Source organism: Homalodisca vitripennis, chromosome 6 (genome assembly GCF_021130785.1).
Source record: "Homalodisca vitripennis isolate AUS2020 chromosome 6, UT_GWSS_2.1, whole genome shotgun sequence".
Taxonomy (NCBI): domain Eukaryota; kingdom Metazoa; phylum Arthropoda; class Insecta; order Hemiptera; family Cicadellidae; genus Homalodisca; species Homalodisca vitripennis.
Window position 1 is genome coordinate 122,845,752 of NC_060212.1, and position 24,874 is coordinate 122,870,625.

General features: G+C 33.2%; 1 protein-coding gene across 1 annotated transcript; it reads right to left on the reverse strand.

The window, feature by feature from the left end:
• Window positions 1-4,466: 4,466 nt before the first annotated feature.
• Window positions 4,467-24,874, reverse strand: LOC124364892 (vesicular glutamate transporter 1-like). The gene is made up of 10 exons (XM_046820696.1): window positions 24,725-24,874; window positions 19,215-19,383; window positions 16,759-16,992; window positions 16,258-16,432; window positions 14,937-15,070; window positions 13,216-13,336; window positions 9,160-9,293; window positions 7,116-7,258; window positions 6,198-6,318; window positions 4,467-4,667 (listed from the first exon to the last, which is right to left on the reverse strand). Exons 1-10 carry the CDS (start codon window positions 24,808-24,810, stop codon window positions 4,467-4,469), a joined length of 1,518 nt encoding a protein of 505 aa, XP_046676652.1. The 5' UTR covers window positions 24,811-24,874.

Here is a 24,874-nt window from a genome sequence, read left to right on the forward strand (position 1 = left end):
AGAATTTACAGTTTGCATGGGTACTCAGAACTATATACAGGTAACTGAACTCTCTCACTTCTATTATCCCCTCTCTTGACATTTTTATGTCAATGTGCACCAATCCTGATTGATATCACCTTATGAGGAGTTGTTTATGTTAAACCCGTCAAGGCTATTTCTTGTACAACTAACTATACAGTAGATTATATTTTTAATAAATATTTATATTTTATATTTTGCCCGTTACAGCAGGCATTGGTTGATGATGGCATTAATTCAGATGAATACTCGTAATTGTTGTTTGTGTCTTCTGATGTTGGTAAGCTTATGTGCAAATTACAAGGCAAGAATTTTAGAAGATATTAAGAAAATGTTAGAAGATAAACAGATACATTTTAAAAAAGTAAATTGAAAAATAATGTTGAAGAGAACAAAAACATTATAGAAAATAAATTAGAAGAGAACAAAACCATTTTAGAAATAAATTACAATATAAATACAAAGAGATCAGAAACTTTTTAGAAATTAAATTATTAGAAAATAAGAAAATGTTAGATAGTTTAGTTATCAATCTAGATACTAAAGATTACGAATTAGAAAACGACCTTAGTAACCTGGAAGAGAGGCTCAGATGCTTAGAGAGTGGAGAGAATAGTTCAGAACCGAAACAGCGGGCTTACCAACAAAATAGAACCTTCAAGCGATAGAGACCCGGGACCCATGGTGTTATCCGCACCACCTGTTATTTCCTCGGTACTCGTGGAACCTTTTATGGAGTCTGAAAACAAAACCAAAAAACCCCAGCAGATTTTTATCTGGAACATTTGGAGCAGGCAGTTGCATCTGGCAACCTGGCTTTGGATATCTCTGTCTGTTCATCACGCCCAACTACCATCGACGATGACTTAGCAGTTGGTGTTGTAGATGCGGAGGTTGAATCCATGGACACAGACTCTGAAGCATATGAACTGGATTACAACTTCAAGCACCCCTTCAAATTGAGCAAGCAGTAGACGATGGAGCAAAAGAAGGCTTATTGCACTTGGCTTCCGAATAATGAATGGAGGAGGCAAAGGGGAAAGAAATTAGCCAATGAAAGAAAGAGACTGAGGAAGTGGAGGAAGTCAGCACCAGGTGGAATTATAGGAGCTGACTCTATTCCGACTGGGAAGAGAGGGAAAAGCCCCTGCTGAAGAGACGCCCAACCACATCTCCAGTGCAGACAGGCGGTCAAACCGCTCCCTCAACAGAGGAGGGAGTGGGAGATACATTTAACTTTCCCGAAAGGCGCTTCTTGGAGGAGGAGGCCTCAGAGCTGCAGAGGCACATCCTTGATAAGGTTCTTTCAGCAGAGGATGTGTGTCTGCAGTTCAAGAGGTGCTTTCCTGAAAGGGGAGCTCTTGTCATGTTGTGTGGCAATGACGAGACTAGGGATTGGCTACAGTGTCTGACTTCGGGACTGGGAGTTGGTGTCTCTGAGGGGATTCGTGTTGTCTGTGGGGACTGTAGAGACCTCATAAGATCTATCAAAGTCTTCCTCAGGTTCAACGGTCCTGTGGCTGCGAAGGACTTTGCAACCATCCTTAGGGCCATTGGCAAACAAACAGAATACTGGAATTTTTGAGTCTGACTGGAAGGTTTTTGGAGATGTCCACAAGGGACGTTCCAAGATGATGGTGATGTTAGTTGATAAACAGTCTGTGGTGAATCTTACAGTGAGGAACTGGAGGGTTTTCATTGGTGTAGAACAGGTCCAGCTGTGCTACGGGAGTCTAGGTCCTTTAGGTCAATCTGCAGCACAATAAAGCGGCTTCAGCTGTGTTCTTTTCAGTGGAAGATTTTCACGTGGCCCTGTTACAGGATCCCTGGATTTGTAAGGGTAAATATCAGGGCTTTCCATGACAGGGGTCAAAATTGTTAGTGCCCAGGTTAATAAAGCCAGAACTTGTATTCTTGTTAGCAACAAGGTGAACAGCTTTCCTGTTCTGGAGATTTGATGCAGGGATCTCGCCACAGTCAGGCTGATAGGGGCTGGGACTGGACGAACCCTGTTGTTTTCAGTATTGCACCTTCCGTATGATGATGTGGATTCTACGCCCTAGAGAGAGATGGCTGCCCTGGTGGACCGTGTTGGGAGGAGCAGCTTGGAGTTGGTGGTTGGATGCGACGCCAATTTGTACAATGAGGCGTGGGTCAGCATCAACTCAAACATCAGGGGTAAGTTGCTTCTGGAGTATATAATGTCCTATAGTCTAGTAATTGCAGATATGGGTAATGTACCTATGTTTAGCACGTGGATGCATAGGCAGGTGATAAATGTGACCATGATGATGGAGGGTATGGTTTATCGGAAACGTGGCTGGCATGTGTCTGACAAGCCCTCCCTCTCCGATCATGCTCACATCTACTTTAAAATCGGAGAATCGTACTTGAAAAAGTTCATTATAGGAATCCGAGAAACACAGACAGGGTATCATATAAGAAAAAACTCAGGGCACAACTAGAATCTGACTGTAGTAATCGGAAACGGATTCACAACACAGTGCAGCTTGACGAATCTACCGACAGTTTGACTTCTGAAATTGTGGGCTCTTTTGATCTCAGATGTTCTGTTATCAACAGGAGAAGATCTAAAGTAGCCTGGTGGAGCTCTGAACTGGGGGCTCGAGTCAGAGCTTTATTCAGGAGAGCTAAAACTTGGGGTACTTGGGAGACCTACCACGAGGCTATAGCAAGGTCTGGACGATTATGAAGAATCATGAAAAGTACAGATAAGTTTATATATAATTTAAGCACGGTATAATTTATTCATGCAGCAAAATAAATTTAGCTTATAATTATATTAATGATTTAATCATTATAAACTTTATAAAAGACAACTTAAAATCAAAATTCAAATTTTAGTCAGTTGAAGATATTTGGCTTACAGTTGAAATTTCAATTTCAACTTCAATAAAAGTTAGAAATAATTTATTTATATAAAACAATTTGAATTTTATATTTACAAAATTAAACATAAAAAACTATTAAAATCAAATCTATTCATATGTCATGTGATGTTAAAACCAAATAGAACAATTACTTAAATTTCTAAACAAAACTAATAAATATTGTGGATTTATGGATGACATAAATAATATAACGAATATTGTTTTCAAATATTGACTATGAATTGGCTTCTAAGAAACCACAAAATAGCAAATAGAAAACAAAATTGAACTATTACAAACTGATAAAGTATGTGAACCAGATAACACTACAATTAAACTAGTGAAATGTATATATGTATATAAGTGCACCATTAGGAGATATTGTAACTTAAGTAGTCTATTCTAACAGGAACCTTTCCTTATGAACTTAAAATTGCAACAATATGTGCAATTTACAAAAAACGAATGACGTTTATCAGATGCATATAATTTTCGTCCAATTAGTCTTTGACCAATTATTGGAAAGATCCTTGAGAAGTGTTTGAATGAAAATTTATATCGTTTTGTTTTGGAAAAATACAGTCTGTTCTCAAGGAAGCAATTTGTTCTTAGAATTAATAAAAATACAGCAGAGCCAATAATTTTAGTCAAAAATAATATTTATCAAAATGCACTAACTCTGGAGTATTTTAATATTAATTTATGAACTAAAAAAATGTTAGAGTATAAACTTTAGACTTATTTAGCTGCTATCTTGATATCAGGTTCTGTAATGAAAAAATTGGTAATGAAATTTCTAACTTAGAAATAATTGCTTTTTTAGTTCAACAAGTTAGTTATCTTGGTTCTCTTTTATTTTTAATTTACATAAACAGTTCAGTATTAAAAATATAAATTTAAGTGGTGAATCAGTAATTTCCGAAGATTGAAAAAAAAATTATTTTAAATTTACAGAAAACAGAATATAATAGGTTCTTTAAAAATAGATGATCAATTACCTATTAGAACGGTTGAATCTTACAGGTTTTTAGGCTGTATTATAGCCTGGATTACATTTAGGCAATTTTAAAAATTGTATGTGAAACCACGGGAAACTTTGTTATAATATAAATTCATCAGTGATTTTTATTACAATTTCATAATTTATAATAAATTTAATAGTGTAAATGGTATATATCACAAGTGCCTAAAAATATTTGTTAAAGACCCAAAATTAATCCGGATGACAAAGACGTTTCAATGACAAATATATTATTTAGATAGACTTTTACATACTTTTAGTATGAACTAATCACACATAAATTAATTACCATAATTAATGAAATTCCAGTATTTTTAAAGAGATAACGTTCATGCCATATATTGGTACTATTTGTTTTACTAAACGAAATCAAAATCCGAGTGATCATGTAAAATATTTAGTATTTGTGACAGATAAACATGCAATAACTACATCAAACTTTTATGATAAGCTCATATAAAATAAGCATTAAGTCATTCAAATTCATTAATGTAATGGTTTAAAGGGTCTTATTTGAAAAACTTAACAGGAGATCACAATCTGTTTTTAATATGATCCTCTTTTTCAACAGACACACGGTTATTTTCAGGGTCTTTACTTTCAGTGCCTGGTGGTAAAGTTCCATTTTTTGCCCAAGGTTGTAGTTCGCCAGATGAAAATAAACCGTAAAATACACCTCCAAACACGTACAAGCCACTAGCTATGTAGAAGACGATCATCCATTGTTCTTTGCTCTGAAAAATAAAATCTGCACAGTAATAAAAGTAAAATACTGTTAAGAAAATATAAGAAAAATCTGATCCAAATCAGCAAATTTAAATATTCAAATTGGATGCGTATATGTATATTTTAACACACACTCCTTAACGTGGATCAGATTTTAAGTTATAAAAATTGATAATCTTTGTTTTATCCGGCATACTAACTTTAATTGACAAAGTTCAAATAAATTTTAAATATAAAAATGCAGAAATACAGTATTCGATCACATATTTGAGTTTTAAAATGTCACTTCGGTACCACACTAGTCAACATGTTAAAGTTGACTTCAAATTGATAAATTTATTCATTATAATTTAAAACTCAACAAAGTTCACCATTAAAGCAAATTTCAAAGCAAAAGTTCAAAATAATATTAAAGTTCAATCATATTAGTGAATTTTTTTTTAGATGTGACTTTTATAATTCACTGAAGTAAATTCACATGATAAGATTAAATAAATTTAATGGCTTTGTCATGTTATAGATTTTTAGGTTAAACAGGTAAATAACATTTTAATATACTAGTTTTATTGCTCAATTTATTAAAAGGTCTTTGTTTTTAAAGTTAAATAATTAAATAAATAAAAAGATTCCTAGTTTTAATTTTTTTAAATATTAAAAGTCTTGATAAAATGGACAATATTTTAGACTTGACAACATGGGTAATTTTTGTATAACTCGATCAAGAGAGGCAAGAAACTATATCAACATCGGTGAGTTGGTATGTATCCTTATTACATGCACCTTCCACTATCTAATGCTAAACACTGTTCTTCCATCTCCGTTATCCATTTTAATTTTATTTGTGATCTCTCAAACTTAATGTTTTGGCCTCCGAACCGGATTTTCTGTCTTTCTATGTCATAATAAACAGAGAGAATGTATTCCCTGTACTTAGGATACTGTACAGATGAAAATGCCTAACCTGTAAAACAATCTATCAAGAAATCTTAAAATAGAATTTTCACGTCTCAAAGAAAGTGTTATTATTTCTAGTGTTAGAGAAAACTGGTGTTAGAGAAAAAGAGCAGCAAATGGTGATAAAGTCAGGCACTAAAGAAGCTATGTCAAACTCTCCCCCCCCACAAACCTGTCAGCAAATTTTGATTTAGAAGCTATTTTATACTGCCCCCTCACATTTGCCACATAAATAATTTTATATTTGTGTTTCGTTTTTGTTGTCACGTTGTTTTGCCAGTATTTTACAAAAGGAAACTAGCAAGTTGGAGCTAAGGAAGGATTTTGTTTTTTATGAAAGAACAGGTAATAGAGGGCAGTAGCTTCATGTTGCTCAAATATGTTACAAAAATTGTGGACCTGCTTGTCATTATTTTCAGACTGCCGTTAGGGACAAAATTGAAATTCAATTGTAGTCGCTGTGAACATTTGCGTTGAACATTCATCTTTTTATTTAAACTACCCAATTTAGTAGATTTTCGTATTTTTTTATCTCAAAACCTATGGATCCTAACACAGATCCTTAGTTACAGTTTGTTTCTCACCCTGTTAGTGACAATAAAACCTGAGAGAAGAGGGCTGAGGATGCCCGGTAGACAACCCAATGTGCAGCTGAGCCCAAATATTACACTGGCATGCTGAGGTGCCATGTCTAAACCATTTGAACTGAAACAGACAATATCATTACATACTTCTATACAAATATTTCAAATTTAATATTTTATTCACTTTTTAAAAGTGTTTAATAAGATTGTTTTGGAATATTTTAAAATAATATATTTCTTATTTTGATTTTGTAAATCTTATACTACTAGAGTTTTTTTTTTTTAAGATATTAATAGAATTTAAATCATGGATAAAAATATCTAAATTAACTTGTGTATTCTTTCTCAACCAAACTAAGTTACAAACAATTGGCCATTTCAAATTAGAAGAAATTTAGTTCAGAATATACTTTGCCAAACCTGTGAGACTTTACATTAAATTGTGTCAGTTTATACTTGTTAACTATAATGTGTTGAATCACATATAATAAAGATCAGAGTTAGTGCTTATCACGCAATAACTAAAACTATTGACAAGTATTGAAAGTATGGAGGTTATTCACTAACAAATGTTGATGTGATGATATACAGCTTGAAACACAGATCTAAAACACAGATTTTGAAAATTTGATATTTTTTTAGAGTAGAAGCCATGGATCCTACTATTTGTGATATTGTATATCCATCAAACCAATGTGAGTGTCCTCTCAGAATTAATTTTCTATACCACATAGCTATTAGACATTCCATTTGTATTTCACCATTACTACAGTAGCCAATCAAAGCTTGTTAACATATTAATTATTACGGTTGACTTTATAGTTTAAAAGTGAGTTACTACCTGATAATTATTTCATATAATACTATATATTTATATTCCATATTCTAGTTTAGGTTGTATAAATTTAGTTGTATTACGGTAAGACAGTTATTGCGAATGATTCCAATCCAACAAGGGTGATGATACACAATATGACCAATGTAGCTGACTGTAATTTAGTAGAAAGCATGAGGATAGCTGCTTGGAGAAAGAATGTTCCACATCCAAAGGTTTTACGGACCTGCAAAAGTCATCAATACTATTTATTAAAATATGAGATAAAAGATTTTCATATTATATTTCACTAAGATAATAAATAAACTACTAGATAAGAAAGAAGAAAACTATAATAAGTTATTAAATAATTTCAACAAAGAAGACATCAGATTATCAAAAAGCTGGCAATCTGCAATGAAGAGGTCATGCTGATTGCTGATACAGCTCAGTCATTTATGATGAACCGGTGAGAACTGGTGTCGTCTAGACCCACAGTGTTTGTTTTAATTTGTAAAAGGTGTCAGATGAATCAATGTAATACTGTTATATGAAGCCACACATTGTTAGTCGTCAATATGAATGGAATCGAAGTTGAATTATTCCATGTTGATGGATGCCAATACGTATTAATGTTGGTTGTGTCGGAAGTATTTTTGTAGATGTAGAAGCCTCACAAAATATTTAGTTTTGTCTAAATATAGAAGTTCAAATTATTTTCTGCCCAACAAAAATATTTTCAGTACAATACATTCAAGTTGCTTGTATAGAGATGAATGTTGTTAATAAAAAGTCTCAACTGATACTGGATAACATGTCTCTATGTCATGATACATGAACACTAATGATAATGTGTTTCACTGTGATGTTAATTAATTTGTGTTTCACTTTGATATTGATGATATCAAGTTGAATTCTAAGTACATTATTCAGCTCAAAGTTCTAGTGCAAAATTTGTATACTTGATTAGAGTTTAGTTACTCATATTTTGTATATTCACCTAAAAAATATTGCAGCTTATTTAGATATTCAATTTTCTGAAAAATTAATTTGGATTAAATGATTGTTTCATTCTTCTTTGAATGAATTTTGAGGGCACTAAAACCCTCATATAGTTTGATAAAATAAACACTTTTATTTGCACTCAACTCATAATTTCAGGATTAGTATCACTATCAAATATCAGCCTAATAACTTAAGTCTCAGCGTACTTAAAATTAGTCAACACGAGGTTGCTCAATTTTCACTAATATTACATCAGTTCACATTTAAAATACTACTGTTTCAAAATTAATTTGCTTATCACACAATGTTAGATAAAATATACACACTTTTGTTCTTTACTTCACAAAGACCTAATAAATATTAAACAAATACTATGATTTTCATGAGCTTCCAGTACTAGGTGTTAACTGTTAAGATGTCAATCAAGAAAGGAAAAAGATGTAGGTTGAGAGAGGGGAACAACGGAAGAAGGCCCCTTCCACTTTTAAACTCGGACCCACGCCATTATTCTTAAAATACAATATCTTTGCTTATAGTTTTTACAAAACACAAATTGATTTTGTAATTATAATTTAATCATTTGAGTTTCTTCCAATATAAAGTTATATTGTCTTTTCCATATTAAATTTATTTTAATACTTACTCGTGGAGAATAACACTGGTAGCAACAAAGTTATATTGTGCAACTAAAGTGGACTGGATCCACCTACCAATTGGCCAAATGACCACCCACTTTTTTAATTTGTTTTGCTTATTACCGTTCTGTCACAATGGTACAGCTTTATCCGCCTTCAATAAGCTATTCAAGCTCATGTACATTACCGGCTGACTCTGCCAGTTTCAGCTTAATATATTTTGACTGTATATAGATTTTTACATGGAGGCTGATATAGTTCATGATTTAAATTGTGATAGCAATGCTTTTACACATGTGCTTGTACACTGGCCACACAAACTAAGCTCCATTCCACTCCATACCTCACCACACCATTCAATTTTATATATTGCTTACATAAAATGTGGTGAAGTAGCTCTGTTTAAGTACAGTTTACATTTTATTATTTACATTATTTTTATATTCTAAATAATTCTTATCTATGTACTTTATTGTATTATTGTATCATATATTTTTATAGAACATACCTGTGTCATTGTAAGAATCTTTTCGTTCTTAAGCCAATCAGCTAGTCTGCCAGTAAACTGTGTAGCAATACCCAGTACTATGTAAGGCAATGATGTTATCAAGCCCGATTTTGACAGCCGAAAGCCGTAAACATCTGGAAGAGGTGAATTCACGCTATGATATAGTTTATATTTAAATTATAATACTAATATATATATATATATACAGGGTGTATATTATGTCTGGAAACACCCAAATATATCCTTTAATAATTTAAATATAAATTTGAAACCTCTTACAATCGTGATAGAGATTGGGCATCTACTTTTTTTGGAACAATGTTTTGTTATGTCACACCAACGGGGGACGTCCCTGCCGAGGGTATCGTGAATATACTTAATGGAAGCCTATACCTTTGTGATACCTAATTTTAAAGGTAATAGCTTACTGAATTGAATGCCACAAACCGCATCTCAAAGGAATTATTCTATCAGAAAATAGAGCATCTTTTTAGTATTGAAAATTTACTGATGTTCAACAATGTAATTTTAACATGGTTCTTTTCTTGCCACAAAATGTGTTACACTAATTTTTTAGCATTTTTTAAATGTTCAATTAAAATAAAATAAACAATTTTATTTTTAAGCTGATGTGTTTCATTAGTACAAATTTACCAGTTTTTATTACAATGAATAAAACTTATGAGTCACTTTCTCTGATTACTTATGAATCTGTACTTGGTGTTTTTCCAGTCAGCAAGGGAAGGTTTAAAGAGACAAAGGTCACTAGCCTATGAGAAACATTATTGTGTTATTAATCATCTGGTCTGTAGGTTTCAGTTTGTTGAGCATGGAGCTTTCACTAGACAGGTCTAAGCTTGGGAATTACAAATGGACCCAAAGGTCATAATCATTCCTGTCGAGTTAATCAGTGTCTCTGAAGCATTGCTGTCAACAAGTTATCTAATTACAGTAGTTCAGTTTTTAATTTGGCATTTTAATGGAATTGTCTGACAGAGAACGAATTACTCTGTTGATGATGCTGAGGATATGGCGATCGTCAAAGATCTTATCGGGAAGTTTGTAATTTGTTTTAATGACACTTTCCCAGAAAGGAAAATCCCATAAGTGTTTCAACAATATCAAAAACTATTGAGCGTTTTGAAATGACAGGGAGTGTACGTAATCCGGCCAAAGTCGGGTAGAGATACAATCTGCAACAGCAATGAAGAACATGCACTAGATGTTTTGCAAACATTTATTGAAGACCCACATTACATCGCTCAGAAAAGCTGCACAGCAAAACATGATATGCACCCTATGTCTGTGAGTAAGATTTTTGAAAATTAATAAATACAAACCATTTAAAGTTCATTTAGTCCAACAGTTAAGTGAGGATGATTACGACAGAAAGAGAAAGTTGAGTTTTTTGTGAACTTGTGATGCGCAAATGTGATGACAATAGAGATTTTCTGACCACATACTACGTATTTTCTGATGAGGCAACTTTTTTCCTAAATGGCAATGTTAACAGGCACAATTGCCGTTACTGGGGCTAGTGAAAACCCACATTGGATTACTGGAGTCCCATTCACAGCAACCACACAAAACTGAACGTATGGTGTGGAATTTTAGGTAACAAAAATTGTTGGACCCTTTTTCATCAATGGAAATTTAAATGCCGAACTTTACTACAATATGCTCCAAAATGAAATAATCCCACCCTATTCAAATTGCATCAGGAGAATACTTTGATAATGTATGGTTTCAGCAGGATGGTGCTCCCACCCCATTATGGGGGACAGGTAAGAGAGTATTTGGATTTAAGGTTTCCTCATAAATGGATTGGCCGAAGAGGAGAAATCGAATGGCCTCCAAAATCTCCGGATTTGTCACCAATCGATTATTCTTTTTTTTTCCTCAATGGGGTCATTTAAAATCCAATGTTTATAGAAGAAAGCCTCATAATTTGGAAGACCTAAGAAACAGGATTATAGAGGAGATTGCTTTGATAACTGAAAAAATGTTAGGCAACTCTGTCGAATCATTTTACCACAAGATTGGCTCATTGTCAAACCGTAGAAGGAACACAGTTCGAACAATTGCTTTGACACCAAAATGCAGGTAAAACGTTTGTTGTAAGACTTTTCTAACAGCATACATTATTTTTTATTTGTAATAAGAAATCAATAACATAAGTATTTTCCATAATTGTACTGTAATCAAAAAACTGGCAAAATTTGTGCTAATAGAACCAGCTTAAAATGAAATTTTTGTTTTATTTAATTGAACATTTAAAAAAATGCTAAAAAATTAGTGTAACACATTTTGTGGCAAGAACCATGTTTAAAAATTACATTGTTGAACATCAGTAAATTTTCAATACTAAAAATGCTCTATTTTTCTGATAGAATAATTCCTTTGAGATGCGGGGTTTGTGGCATTCAATTCAGTGAGCTATTTACCTTAAAATTATGTTATCACAAGGTATAGGCTTCCATTAAGAATATTCACGATACCCTCGGCAGGACGTCCTCCCGTTGGTGTGACATAACAAAACATTGTTCCAAAAAGTAGATGCCCAATCTCTATCACGATTGTAAGAGGTTTCAAATTTATATTTAAATTATTAAAGGATATATTTGGGTGTTTCCCCAGACATAATATACACCCTGTAATATATACACACACACAACACACACACACAATATATCTGTGTTACTGCTAAGATTAAATAGTTTTAAATTTATCTTGAATCTTGTGTATGGTAAAAACTAAGGTTTGGAACTTGGAAAAAATGGCCATAACTATCCAATACTGTGAAAACTTCAAAATTCATAATAGAACACATGTATTTGATTTTTTTAACACAATACTGTACTTGATTTTTTAACACAATATTTTAAGACATTTTTGACTTAGAATATTTGTAGAAGCCTTATATACGCTATGCAAGCCTTAAATTTTAAAAATGATTCAGCATTCTTGGTGAATAAATAAATGCTTATAACTATATTTATTTTGTAACTATAAAAACACTGCCCACAAATTATTAACTAACAACTTTCAGAGATAAATTATGTTCCATAAAATGTTAATGCCTGAACCTATATCTTTTATAGATTGCTTATGGCATGAATTGTGGAGGTATTCAATTCATACTCAAATACATAAAGATGTGCTGTAATACCATTATGTGGTAATTGTTAACCATGGTGTGTTTACTACATCGTAAAGGAGCACTTTTTTAAACGCAATTCTCCACACGTGTATACTTATGCTCTCATGTGGAATGGTGAGAAAAGGTGACTTGTGTACCTGCAATGGGCATAGTTCGAAGTAGATGGTTTGATCTCTACAACTTTATGGATTAAGAGCCAACAACCAAACATGTTGGAAACATGAACATTTAGAATACTGATACATTACAGTCAAGGGGGAAATCACATCAAAGAACTTTTCTTTATTAACGTGAATATGTCATTGGATTTTGAAATGATTATTTTTAGTAGGATAAGGTCTAAAGAGAAAAAAATTGTTGTTAAAATAAATATCCCTGAAGAGAATCTGAGAGTGATAACAAACTGAATGTATGAGTGTTTTCTTAGTGATTAATAGAAAAATCATCATTCTTAATCTGAATATTAACTTCAATTTTTAAATATGCCACTAAAGTCCAAAAGCCATAATAAGTGTAGCATTTTGGAAACATATAAATATTTTTTAATTATATCTATAATGTATATTACATTTAAGTAGTGATCTTCATGAATCCGAATACACTTTTGGATTATTTAACGGATAAAGTATGTATTTGGCATCATTAGTTACTGTATTAAGCTACATATTAACCGAATACATATGTTGTCAATGATGAAGAAATGAAGACAGCAAAATAGAGTAGAAACTAAAAAGAGGAACTTGAAATATCTGATATAGGATAGTATGGACTGATATGTTCAGAAAGCAGAATGGCAATGAAAGAAACAAGCACAGCAAACCAGGGTTGAGTCAAGAAGGGAGAAGAGGTGATGCACAGGTAGTTTTAAATAACACTGATAGAAACTAGAATGCAACCTGTCATGAATGCAGGCAGTTGAGTGATGAATGTTATGTGTCCCCAGTTCTCACAGATTATGCCGACAACCATAGCCCACACTGGTGTCGAGGTAAAGAACTTTTTCCATGGGTGTTTGATCTGAAAAAATATCATCTTTATTGTCTTTTAATGTATCAAAATGTTTACTATTAAAGGTGAATTTGTGCACAGCAAAATGATACTGTCTGCATTTTATTTCTTTAACTTGATAACAACTGTTTTGATCATAATTTCCTAAGTGTATCTCTAATATTTTATTTTTTTTCTTAATAAAGGCAGGGCTCCCACTCATCCTTATACGTTGTGGCTCACCCACTGAAAAAAGGATGTAAAGGGACCCATTGAGAAACAGGAGACCAGAGACAATAGAACAGTTGAAGACTTTAATATGGTTGATCAGAGGGATTTTGGGATTGAACTTATTAATTGTAATGGACAAAAAGTCAAAAATGATCATCCATCAAACTCAGTTAAGGTTATTTATTAATATTACATTTTTAAATAAATTAAATTATTAAACAAAAAAATTCCACAATGACACATTGATTGCCTAACAGAATTTACTTTTACTATCAAAGAAGTTAACCCTCTTTTCTCACTGGTTAGCAAATTTACCAAACCAGATAACTGTACCAGGGTAACAAACACCAGTAGATCCCCAAACAAATACTGTTCAGGATCGCGAAGGAACTCTGAAGCCAACATCAAATTTGAGATATGAGATTCCATGGAGTATTTTGTGTAAATTATAATGGACACAATTTACACTTAGCATTATAATGGACGTAAAATTAGAGATCACAACTTATAGTACAGTATTAGACAGTGATAGATCCAGGGAAAAGAGGCCATAAAGCTAAGTTGCCTCCTCCAAGATTTTGAAAAAGATGTATTTTTTAAAATTAAATAATTTTTATAATTATAAAATACCACAAACGTAAAATTAACTTATAGTAAGAGTAAATTTGTTCATAAGCGTTAACTTTCTGCTGTATCCAAATGCATAATCTGTTAGAGTAAAAATAATCCAAGATGGCCCCCCTTCACCTCCACGCCAATAAAAGTACTGGATTCGCCCTTACTATTAGACAATATTGTGAGACTTTACAATACTTTAAATACAAAAACTTTTTTAGATTGGCAAGGACAACAATTAACAATTAATATAAAACTAAATTCGAATATTGGTCACTTTACAAAAATCATACATATGCATTAAATTTCAAGCACAACAAGCAAATAATCCAAATTTTATTTGGTTTGTACCAACATAAGTATGAAATTTAAAATGAGATACCATACATATGTTTTTAATAATTTTAGAATTGAGATTGAAATTGTAGGGGAGAGAGGGAATATTTTATACTACAAAAATGCTTTTTAGTCCTGCCTAAGACTGGGAAACACAATCGCTTAAACATTTTTATGAAACCTGATAATTAACTCATGTAAGATATTGAATACAATACAATTTTAAATAAACCCCTATAGTCTGCAAGAAGGATGTTGCTTCAAATAACCACAAAAATAAACTTTACAGTCGGTTGCTTACATGAATCCTTTTCAATACTTTAAGGTCTTTTAACTATTGAGATCTTTTATAACAATTATATATTTATAATTATAACTAGCTTACTCAAAAATTCATTAGATTTATACTAAGGCAATAGTTGTCAATTTGTTCTCTAGTAATACTTACATGTTTATTCCCAGTATTGACCTCCAAAGAATCCTTGATATATTTCAACTCTTCAGAAGATATGTTTAAATCGTACTCAGGTCGATCTTTCACCACCAACAGCCACACAATGCTCCACAAAATCCCAAGGGTACCTACAAAACTAAGAAGTTTTACAATAATTGGATCCATATTATAACAAGATTAATATTAACAGCAGAGAGGGGTTTGACTACAACTGCTTTACAGTTTTCACTTTCAGAGGAGCCTGGAAAGAATGGGACGGCATTTATTATTCCCATTCCTCTCATATCCACAGCAAAAGTGACACTTGAAACCGTTTTGTACAATATTTGAATGGAGACATTGATATTTATTCAGCTTGAATAGACGTAGTTTCCGAATTTGTCCCGCAAGTAACAATTATTTCAACAATAAACCAAAATTGTAAATCAGAGAGTTACACCACAATTTAAATAGGTCTGGCCTCTAGTTCCGTATTGGTTGGCGTTGTAACCCCGAACTGGTCACAGTTGATTGGGCAGTAATCACGACATCAACAATATAGAGGCTAGATATAATCAGAAATCCAAGTTCTAAAAATGCTACTTGGTATCACACTGGTTTAATTTGGGTGTGATTGTGACCTCTTTCTTTTGTGTTCTACATGCTCTAGTAATTTTTTATTTAGAGTAGCCATCCTATAATCTCAAACTTTGTTAAATATGGACATATTATACCAATTTACGCTTTTCTCAATACATCCAACAAGGAAAATTTTGACTGATTGCGTAAGATATAAATGCTTGAGGCAACTTCAGGATCCTATTGATGAGATTATTTGTAGTTAGTACTCGATCAAGGTGTATTCTAAGCAACTTAATATGTTCTTTTTCTAATATATGTAGCTAAATCCATCGCCACAATCAGTTGCCTTTCATTTCCAAGTTGTCAAAGACAGAAATTGACTTTTGAATAATTATTTTCCAAACTAGTATTTAAAAGGTGTTCAGTTCTTCAAAGTCTTGATTTAGAGATCTGGCTTTGTTTTTTTTTTTTATTTATGCAGGTCATACCATCAACATGCTAAATCACCATGACATCAGGGATTAATAAATATATAATCTGTCGATGTAGATGAAAAAAAAATGATCCCTGGAGTACACCATACAGCACTTCAACTTAAATAAATTAACTGGCTAAATTAAACCTTGTGGAAGTATAACAATTGTGTTCAATTTAAAACCCTTATAACTTCCACCAAAGTTTAATACAGAAAACTTATGTGACTGAGGCAGAGAGTAGAGTAGAGATTTTGAAATGAATGAAAGACTGATCTTACCTGTGATGTAGAATATAAAGGCCCAGCCGAGATAGTCAGCTATAAGTCCACCTAACAGCAAGCCCGCTACAATCCCAATAGGCATTCCAGACATGGCTAAGTTCATCAAATTCAGCCTTTCCTGTGAAGGGATCCACTTTGACCATATTTCCAGTAAACATGGATATGTCACTCCCTGGCAACATATTTCTCAACTTTGTAACACACATGTTTAGAATGGCTAAGAGATACATCTTACCTGCAGACTTTGTTTTTAATTTTGTGAACTTTTAGAACACTAGTATGATATCAAATTTTGGTACTCTACTAAAATATAAGAAGAGAATTTAGAATTTAAATAATGTTTTACGAAAGAAACATACCATGAGTTCCTAAGATGTAACATATAAGAGTGTCTTAAAATATTTTTAAACTTTAGCTAAATAAATTTCATTTACATCCTTAATATTTTAGGATTTGTGTTGTTGAAAAGATTCATATTGACCTGATTTAAAAACCCACCTCAAAGAAGCCTGTCAAAGCTCGTGTGATCAGTAGAAGGTAGAAATTGGCATATACTATGGGTGGAGTTATCACTGTCATGACAGAAGTGACACCCAAGGCCCACCCAAATAGTCGAGCACCACCCACCCGAGCAGCAAGCCACCCACCTAACAGCTGAGAGCCGACCTGCCCGTAAAAATATGAGCTGAGGAAGGTGCCCAGCATTTTTGAATCCCAGTTAAAGTCTTGTGCCTAAAATCAAAACCACTAATGAATGTATTTATACAATTATGCACAACAGGAGTTCGCTCACTAACACAACAGGTCAAATTCATATAATGTTCACCACAGACCATTAATATTTAAATTATGTAAATATAGTTAAACAGAGAGTTATGGCTCTTAATATACACAGCTTTTAAATAATGTTTTTAAATAAATGTGTTAAAATCCTCTTATGATTATTTTCATCATGGGTGGTAGGTTATGGTAATCATAGGCTACTCAAGTGCTATATAGTTCGTTATAGCATCATAACCTTTTTCCAAGTGGATCGAAAAACGAATGGTTTAGGTTAAAAATGTTCTTACTCATGACAATGGAGAAATGAAATGAAAATTAATTTTATTAAATACAAAGTTAGGACTAAAATGAATCAATAAATTAATTTAGAATAATTTTTTAACGTTCGGAGGACCAGTCGGGGTCTCCAGCTTCTGACGAAAGGAGATAATTTTAAGATATGAAATTTTGTGGAATGTGCCACAGAAGTCATTCAGAGGTTCACATCGACGGATAGTCCACTTTCGTGTGATAACATACACTTTAGCAGGGACGACGGGATAAATAAAGGATAAACAAGGTATAACAAAATAGGTAAAATCATAAAGGTCAATGGTGAGCTAGAGAGCTCGCTCATTGGTTAAATGTAGTACGCTTAATTAAATACAAATACTACTAAATATCATTAAAACTAAATACGTTTATTGTGTCAGTAAGCATAACATAAAATGGATTGGTTAATTATTTGTACTTGGTAAATAATAATTCAACGAATTATTATTTATACCTCTTTTATTAAGGCCCAAACGGTCTCTCTGTTTTTTCGCACGTGCGATAAGAGAAAGGTCATGGAGACTTGAAACTTCTTGAATATGTTTTTCTTTTTTGTATTCAAGGAAGAACTGTAATGATTTTGGGGTTTAGGTCCAAGGACAGTTCGTCTGTCTGTTCGTATGTTCAATAACTCTTGATAGAACGGTTCTAGAGACTTGAAAATTGGTACATAGGCTCATCTTGGTCCATGGAAGAACTCTATTGATACTCGGTAGAATGTTGCCGAATGTCAAATTTATTATAAATGTATTTGTACTCGAATTATGTGATAAAATATTTATCAACAATTATGCCCACTTTGAACAGTTTAATAGTTAGGGTTAGTTCTAGAATGTATATTTTTATTTTAGCACGATTATGGTTATGATAATTCATAACCGTTAATAGATAACTAGTATAACGTTATAACTTATTATCACCGCATAAAAAAAAAAAAAAAACATTTAGCCACACTTCTGTGCTGGGCAGGCAGAATGTGCAGGTTGAGACAAAGACTGAAGCCGTTCATGCTGGACAATGATGAGCGCAACTTTCCTGAACTCTCTTGAACTGGATTGTTACTATGGACATTTTGCTTTCATACTAATATCAATTATGGTTATTGTTTCTGAAGATATCATACAAATAATGGAAGTTTCTCTTAAACGTGGGATCCATTAATAGTATTCGAGGTTTACCTCACTTTTGGTGTAAACTTTGATGGATTTTACGTATATTAACGAGTATCTGTGTGGGAGTGCCGATGACCGAGCGGTCTAAGTCGTTGAACTTTGGGTCTGAGTTAGAGATAACGCAGTTTCAAATCCTGTCAGTGACCATTGCACTTTTTATCAGTACCATTGACCTTGTACTGTATCGACTCTCCCCCTTATTCTGTTTGATAAGATCCTCGCACAGGCCAGTGGTCCTCGAGGGCGGACAGAATAAGGCTTAAAAGGGTATCGGCCTCTCCTTAAAAAAAAAAAAACTAGCAACGTAAAAACATAGAGGACTAATTATATCATTTAACAAAGGCTTTCCAGTGCAGTATATGGCCTTATAATACCATTAATAGAATATATTACATGAGAATAGTATTTCATACTTACAAATACACTCTGAGGACAATACGAGATATACAAATGTGAAGTGAAGAATACATCAGCATTGACGAAATCGTTTTAACATAAAATATGAATAATTGTAAAGAAGGGCTTAACTAAAACTTTCGTTAATGTTACTAGACGATGCAACAGGTTAGATCTAACAGGAGTGCACATCACGATGTGCCGTAATCTAGGCAGGTCCTTAATCTGTAAGGCACATCGAATTTTCAAAACTGTTTGAAAAAAAATAAACAGCAGAACTACTGTACTAACCTCCACGACAGTGCCGTTATCCAAGGTAGTGTGATAGGGTGAGGTCATCGCGACAGCAGCTACACTCACGCTCGACCTCAGGGTGTACACTTTCATGAAGCCAAAGAGTGTAAGAAGTGTCACTAAGTAGCGTTTCCTTCTCCAGAACATCCATGAATGCTTCTGGTGGCTGCAAAACCAGTAGGAAAATAAAATATCAGATACACATACTGTTTTATAAAATTATTCCACGCACTGCTCTTAAGCATCTTAAAAAACCTTAAATGCAACTCGAGTCTACGAACAGGTCATTAAGAACCATGTAAGCTCTTTTCCTATGTTTTCTTAACTATACAGAAATTAAGTCAGCAAATTAATCCTAATCATAAATGCTGTTTTCACTAAATAATTAAAAAATGCAATTATCTCTCTTTAATTAGATATATGGATTTACTTATTTTTTTATATACAGTTTTTATTTATTTATAATTAAATTATTTCATTTTAACTATATGGAATTATTATGTTACAATTTTTTAACCAACCGCTATGTTGGTTTTCATCCTTACATAAAGTATAACGTCCGCATGTTCAGTGATTTGTGGAAATTAATGTGTTTTGATTTTATTTGATTTTTAATATTTTTCTATGTAAACAGTATTAACAAATATTCTACACACAGATGATGTAAACTTGTTATTTATAGCGTTTATTAGTTAAAATTACTATTTTGATTATGTTATTAGCTGAGCCTGTGAAAGGAAAAGTGGTGTAAGTTAGTTTTTTTTAATTTTCAGTTTTAACCTGATATGAACACCTTAAGGGTCATTACATTTGATGGAATAGTGAAGCAAGTCAAAACTCCATTCTTTATACTGTTTATTGGTCTTTGAAAAAATTGTATTTAACAGAATATTAGTTTTGTTTGAAGGAATAGTGGTGTAAGTCTGACTTGCTTCACTGTTCCACACTGTGTTAAACAGAACAGCTGATCCATTAGATGGAAGAGTGGTGTATGTCTGACTTATTCCACTGTTCCTTGTGATTCCTTCAGTTTGCTTATATAACTGGTCTTTGCAAGGTAACCATGCCTAGTACACATAGAATAAGAGATGGTTCTCGAGGAAACAAAGGCAAATCTGTGAAGTATCATCTTCAGTTGCCAAATGCTAATGTAGTAGTTTGTAAAAGGTTTTTTTTACAAACTTTTCAGATGGAAGGACTTTTAGAGCCTTACAAAAAATTAGTCAAGGACAAGTACCTGGGTCTGATATGAGGGGTAAGCAACCATGTACATACAAAATAGACGATGAACGTTTGAGACTCAGCTATTAGTTTGAGTGCTGTTTGTTTCTTTTATTAATCAGTGTGATTTAGATGAAGGGCTCTGGGAACCCAAATATTAAAACATGAACACTAATAAGGAATTTTACTTTGTTATATCGCTTAGTGGGCGGAAAAGAATAACTTAATGTGGTTGTATGAAGGGTTGCTCTTTATTTCATGATACTTTTCATGGCAGGAATCCAGTCTCAAAAAATATGTTGATTTGCATGTTGTAAAATTGTGCAAAACTACTCAACTATCCATTTGTGGCAGCATGCCTTTTTTATTAAAAAAAGTAAATGCAGTTTAAATAAATCAAAGTTGTCGTCAAGTACTGGCTGCAGTGTAAACAAAATACATTTGTATAGCAAAAGATCCAAAAATTTGGATATAGGAAGACCACAACGAGCTCCCATTTACACATGAATTTGAACACCCATTCTCAGAGCATCCCACTTCCTTCGGGAGTAAGCATTGTTATTATGAGGTTTATAATGATTATATACCAGAAACTCTTTTACATTATGGGCTAAACAACGTTTTAAACCAGTTTTGATCGCGTTGAGGTGAATGCGTTAGGCAATATGTTAATAAAATGAATCACTGCCTTTGAATGCAAGCGTTCATAAACTACCGTCCTGTGTCTTCCACTGAGGTGGTTACAAGCATCTCTGCCACTAGTCAAATACGAATTAATGTCACAGTCCGTAGTCAAAGCATACTTAGACATACAGTACAGCGTTGTTTACAAAATGTAAAGGCTATGCAGAGTCAACAGTTTCAACCTTTTTAAAAAGCCCCACACACTACCGGACCAGACCTTCAGACCAGACCGTCTGGTCTGGTGTCAGGCACTTGTCGTATCGTGTGTGGGGCTGTTTAATTTTCATATGGCGTGGATCGCTGAATAGGTCATGAAGAAGCACAGTCATGTAACCTCTACAGAAGAGAAAAGCACCTACAACATGTTAAATTGTTTGGTTTGTAAACTATATGGCTTTTAAAAATTCTTCTCAAAATACGATTTTTAAGCAATAGAATTAAGGCAATGTGATAACATATTTGTATTGTAAACTATAATTGTATTTGAGTGCTTCATAAATATAATGAGCATGGAAAAAAACCACGAATGAATTTCAGGGTGTTATTGAGTAATATACTGTTAACAACTCCTGACTGCATTATCTAAAACTGTATTACCATAGATATATAACATATTACGTATTGTAATCTATAACAAAATTTACTTTAATGACTCTACGTTATCGATTGCTTTTACAATGAGAAACGAGGAAAAAGGTCATGTAAAAACTTCACAATATCAATTATTCCATGTTTAAATTTCTTTTGTAAAATAAAAAATATGTTTTAAAACATAAAAAAACTTAACATCAAGTAATAACAATGTTTGTCATATACTTATACTGAAGTATTTTAACTACGTCTATTACGTCGTAGTTAAAATACTATAAAACACACACACACACACACACACACACACACACACACACACACACACACACACACACACACACACACACACACACACACACACACACACATATATATATTATAAAAATAATTTCAAGATTTGTATATAGTAGAATTAAGTATCTGAAACTATTTAATATCTGGTAACTACAGATATATTATATCAATCGAAAGCTCTTACACTTTATCTCTATACACTATATACACAGCTCTTAGAAGCCTACTTTTGTCAAAAGACGACTTAGATAGGTTTCATAACAGTCTTCAAATATATACTAAAAGTTAAGACTATACTGTCTCTTATTGTTTCTGTACTGCTAACATTTATTTGCTGCTTTGTATGCAATTTAGTAGGAGTTGCACGTTTGTGCCACTGCTGGTTCGATTGAATATTTCCTACGCCAATGTTGAGTTTGCCTTTTTGCCACGATCAAGAAAATACGTCAAAAAGGTTTATAATTATGGCCATTGTAATTTACTTTCTTCTTAGTATGTTTTGTCCCATAGTTAATGTGGTACTTTGGGATTATACCGACCACACCAAGACATGAATCGTTATTTGACATTTTGCTTCTACTGATTACTAGATTAGCGTAGATAAATATTTCGTCAATATAAAACAGGAATTGTCTTATCGTAAACCCCCCCCCATCCTAAGACAGAGGTCAAAGTCGAGCGGTCTAGTAGATAACGTGATTGCAGAGTCTCGCCGCCCGTTCAGCTGGTGCGTCGCTTTGTTGTACTTCCGTGTTTTACCCCTACATTTCTCCAAACACAAAAATTCAACAAAAACAAAACTACCAATCAAAAACTAAACTCTTTATGGAAAAAAAACACTCAAAACTTGTTTTTATTCTTGATCACACTCCGCCACCCAAAATGCGAGTGCCTCCGGCCATCAGCGCGGGCTTCGGCACCGGGTGCTGCCGAAGCCCGCGCTGATGTCAACGTAAGAAAAACATCCCTCCAGATAGTACCTATCAGTAAAATATCAAATTCTAGAGGGGCTGATCAGAAATATAAATTGAATTGTAATGGAAAGGCAATTATGTACCGTATAAAAAACTTAATCATGTGATGCCTTGCGGCCTGCCGTAATCGGGATTCTCGAGAAAGATAAGATAAAAGCGACAACAACACCGATCACAATACCTGGAAATGCTTTTAAGTTTGTAATTTTGTAATTAAAGAGTTGTTTTTTCGTCTATCATGTTTGTTTCTATAAATTTATATTTTTGTGTTGTTCATACTGGTGTGGTCGGTATAATCCCAAAGTACCGTTAATGTTTCCCGATCAAGAAAATATAGATCACAGATCAGAGAAGCCTACTTCTGTCAAAAGAGAACTACGATGGGTTTTATATCAGTCTAAATTTGTAGTAAAACTTTTTAAAATATTTTAGAACATTTAGAGCTGTAATTGATTGTAGGAAAATTAGTTCAAAAGGAAAGTCCAGCAAATGTTTATCTAGCATAGTTCCTGTCCACTGCTTCAAATGGAGTCATTCGGAGAGAAATTCTGGTCTTCTTATGTTTTGGGACTTTTTCAGAGATTAGTAATTCCCTAATCGCTGAAATGTAAAGCAGCGTGAAACATTACGGTTTCTCTTCAGACGATCTACTTACTATAAATGTAAACAAATTAAAAATAATAAACAATGTTTCCTCAGAACACTTGATTAGGCCTACATTTTACAGGCTCATTCAATTGATGTTACACAACTTTAAAGACCAAGATAAGATTTTTAGCCACTTTAAAGACCAGTGAGGTGTAACCCATAGGGATTTTCTAAATAAGAAAAGGTCTATATTCATCCCAGGAACCAAAAGAATGTCCATATAAAATTGTATTCGATTGAGTAGTTTACGCGTGAAAACAAAACAAACAGAGGCACTTTCTCATTTACAATATTATTATAATATTGTTTAGTTTAAAACAGTTGGTATGAAAATTAGTTTTGTACTAAAAACACTCGGGTTGCTCTGGAAGTTATTCTTCATTCACTGACCAACTTAATATTAGCTGATTGATTATAATAATTGAATGAGCTTTGAACTTTGAGCTTTTCTATGGGAAAAAAGCTGAATAAAATGCAGGCGAATGCATGTAGACCCCGCTGCAGTCGAGCGATCTTTTGGTTACCAGCGGCGTCAAATTCGTATGTGGCTTAAGAGTGAACCGATCGCCCGCTTTCAATTTTGCCAACTGTTAGCCACAACACCAGTCCAATGTAAAACTAAGACTATTTGTATGACACGTCAAGTAGGCCAACTGTTCGACTGAGGCCAACGTTCAAAAATAATATTTCAAACAACTCGGCCGACATCCTGTGAAATTAAACATAATTTTTACGTTAAAAATACTTTTGAAATAGTTTGATTACACTTTTTTTAATATTTTGAAATATAACGCAAAAAGACCACTTGAAGATCTGCTTGAGACTTGTGTGTGCATTTTTGCAACCCCAAAGTGATTTGACCAATAGTATCTTATAAAACAATTTACTCAGCGTTTCAGTGAAACCAGAATACAGACAATACAGTTGTATTAAAAAAATATAATATAAAGAACGGAAATTTGGACAGGAGCACAAATGAAAAGCAATAATTAATTTTATGTCCAAAAATCATCTACAAAAGTCTGTAGCTATGGGCTTTCACAAACAATTTAGTATACTTAACTCATATAATCTCTAATTAATTCAAATACTCACGGAGATTCCCGATTCTTTCCCCGAAGAGGAACAAGAACTTCGGCGACTTCAGAGTCCTTCCCTGCCTTCCCGTAATCGCTGTCCATGTTTACTGATGTCTTTAGGAACCGCTGAATCGAGGAACTGTTTTTGTCACGTGCGTATATTGAT

Coding starts and splice junctions, on each gene's coding strand:
- LOC124364892 (XM_046820696.1), bottom strand. CDS start 24,810: ATGGACAGCGATTACGGGAAGGCAGGGAAGGACTCTGAAGTCGCCGAA. Junction 16,993..19,214: donor ATAACGGCACTGTCGTGGAG/GTTAGTACAGTA, acceptor TTTTGATTTTAG/GCACAAGACTTTAACTGGGA. Junction 16,433..16,758: donor CTTTGACAGGCTTCTTTGAG/GTGGGTTTTTAA, acceptor ATATGTTGCCAG/GGAGTGACATATCCATGTTT.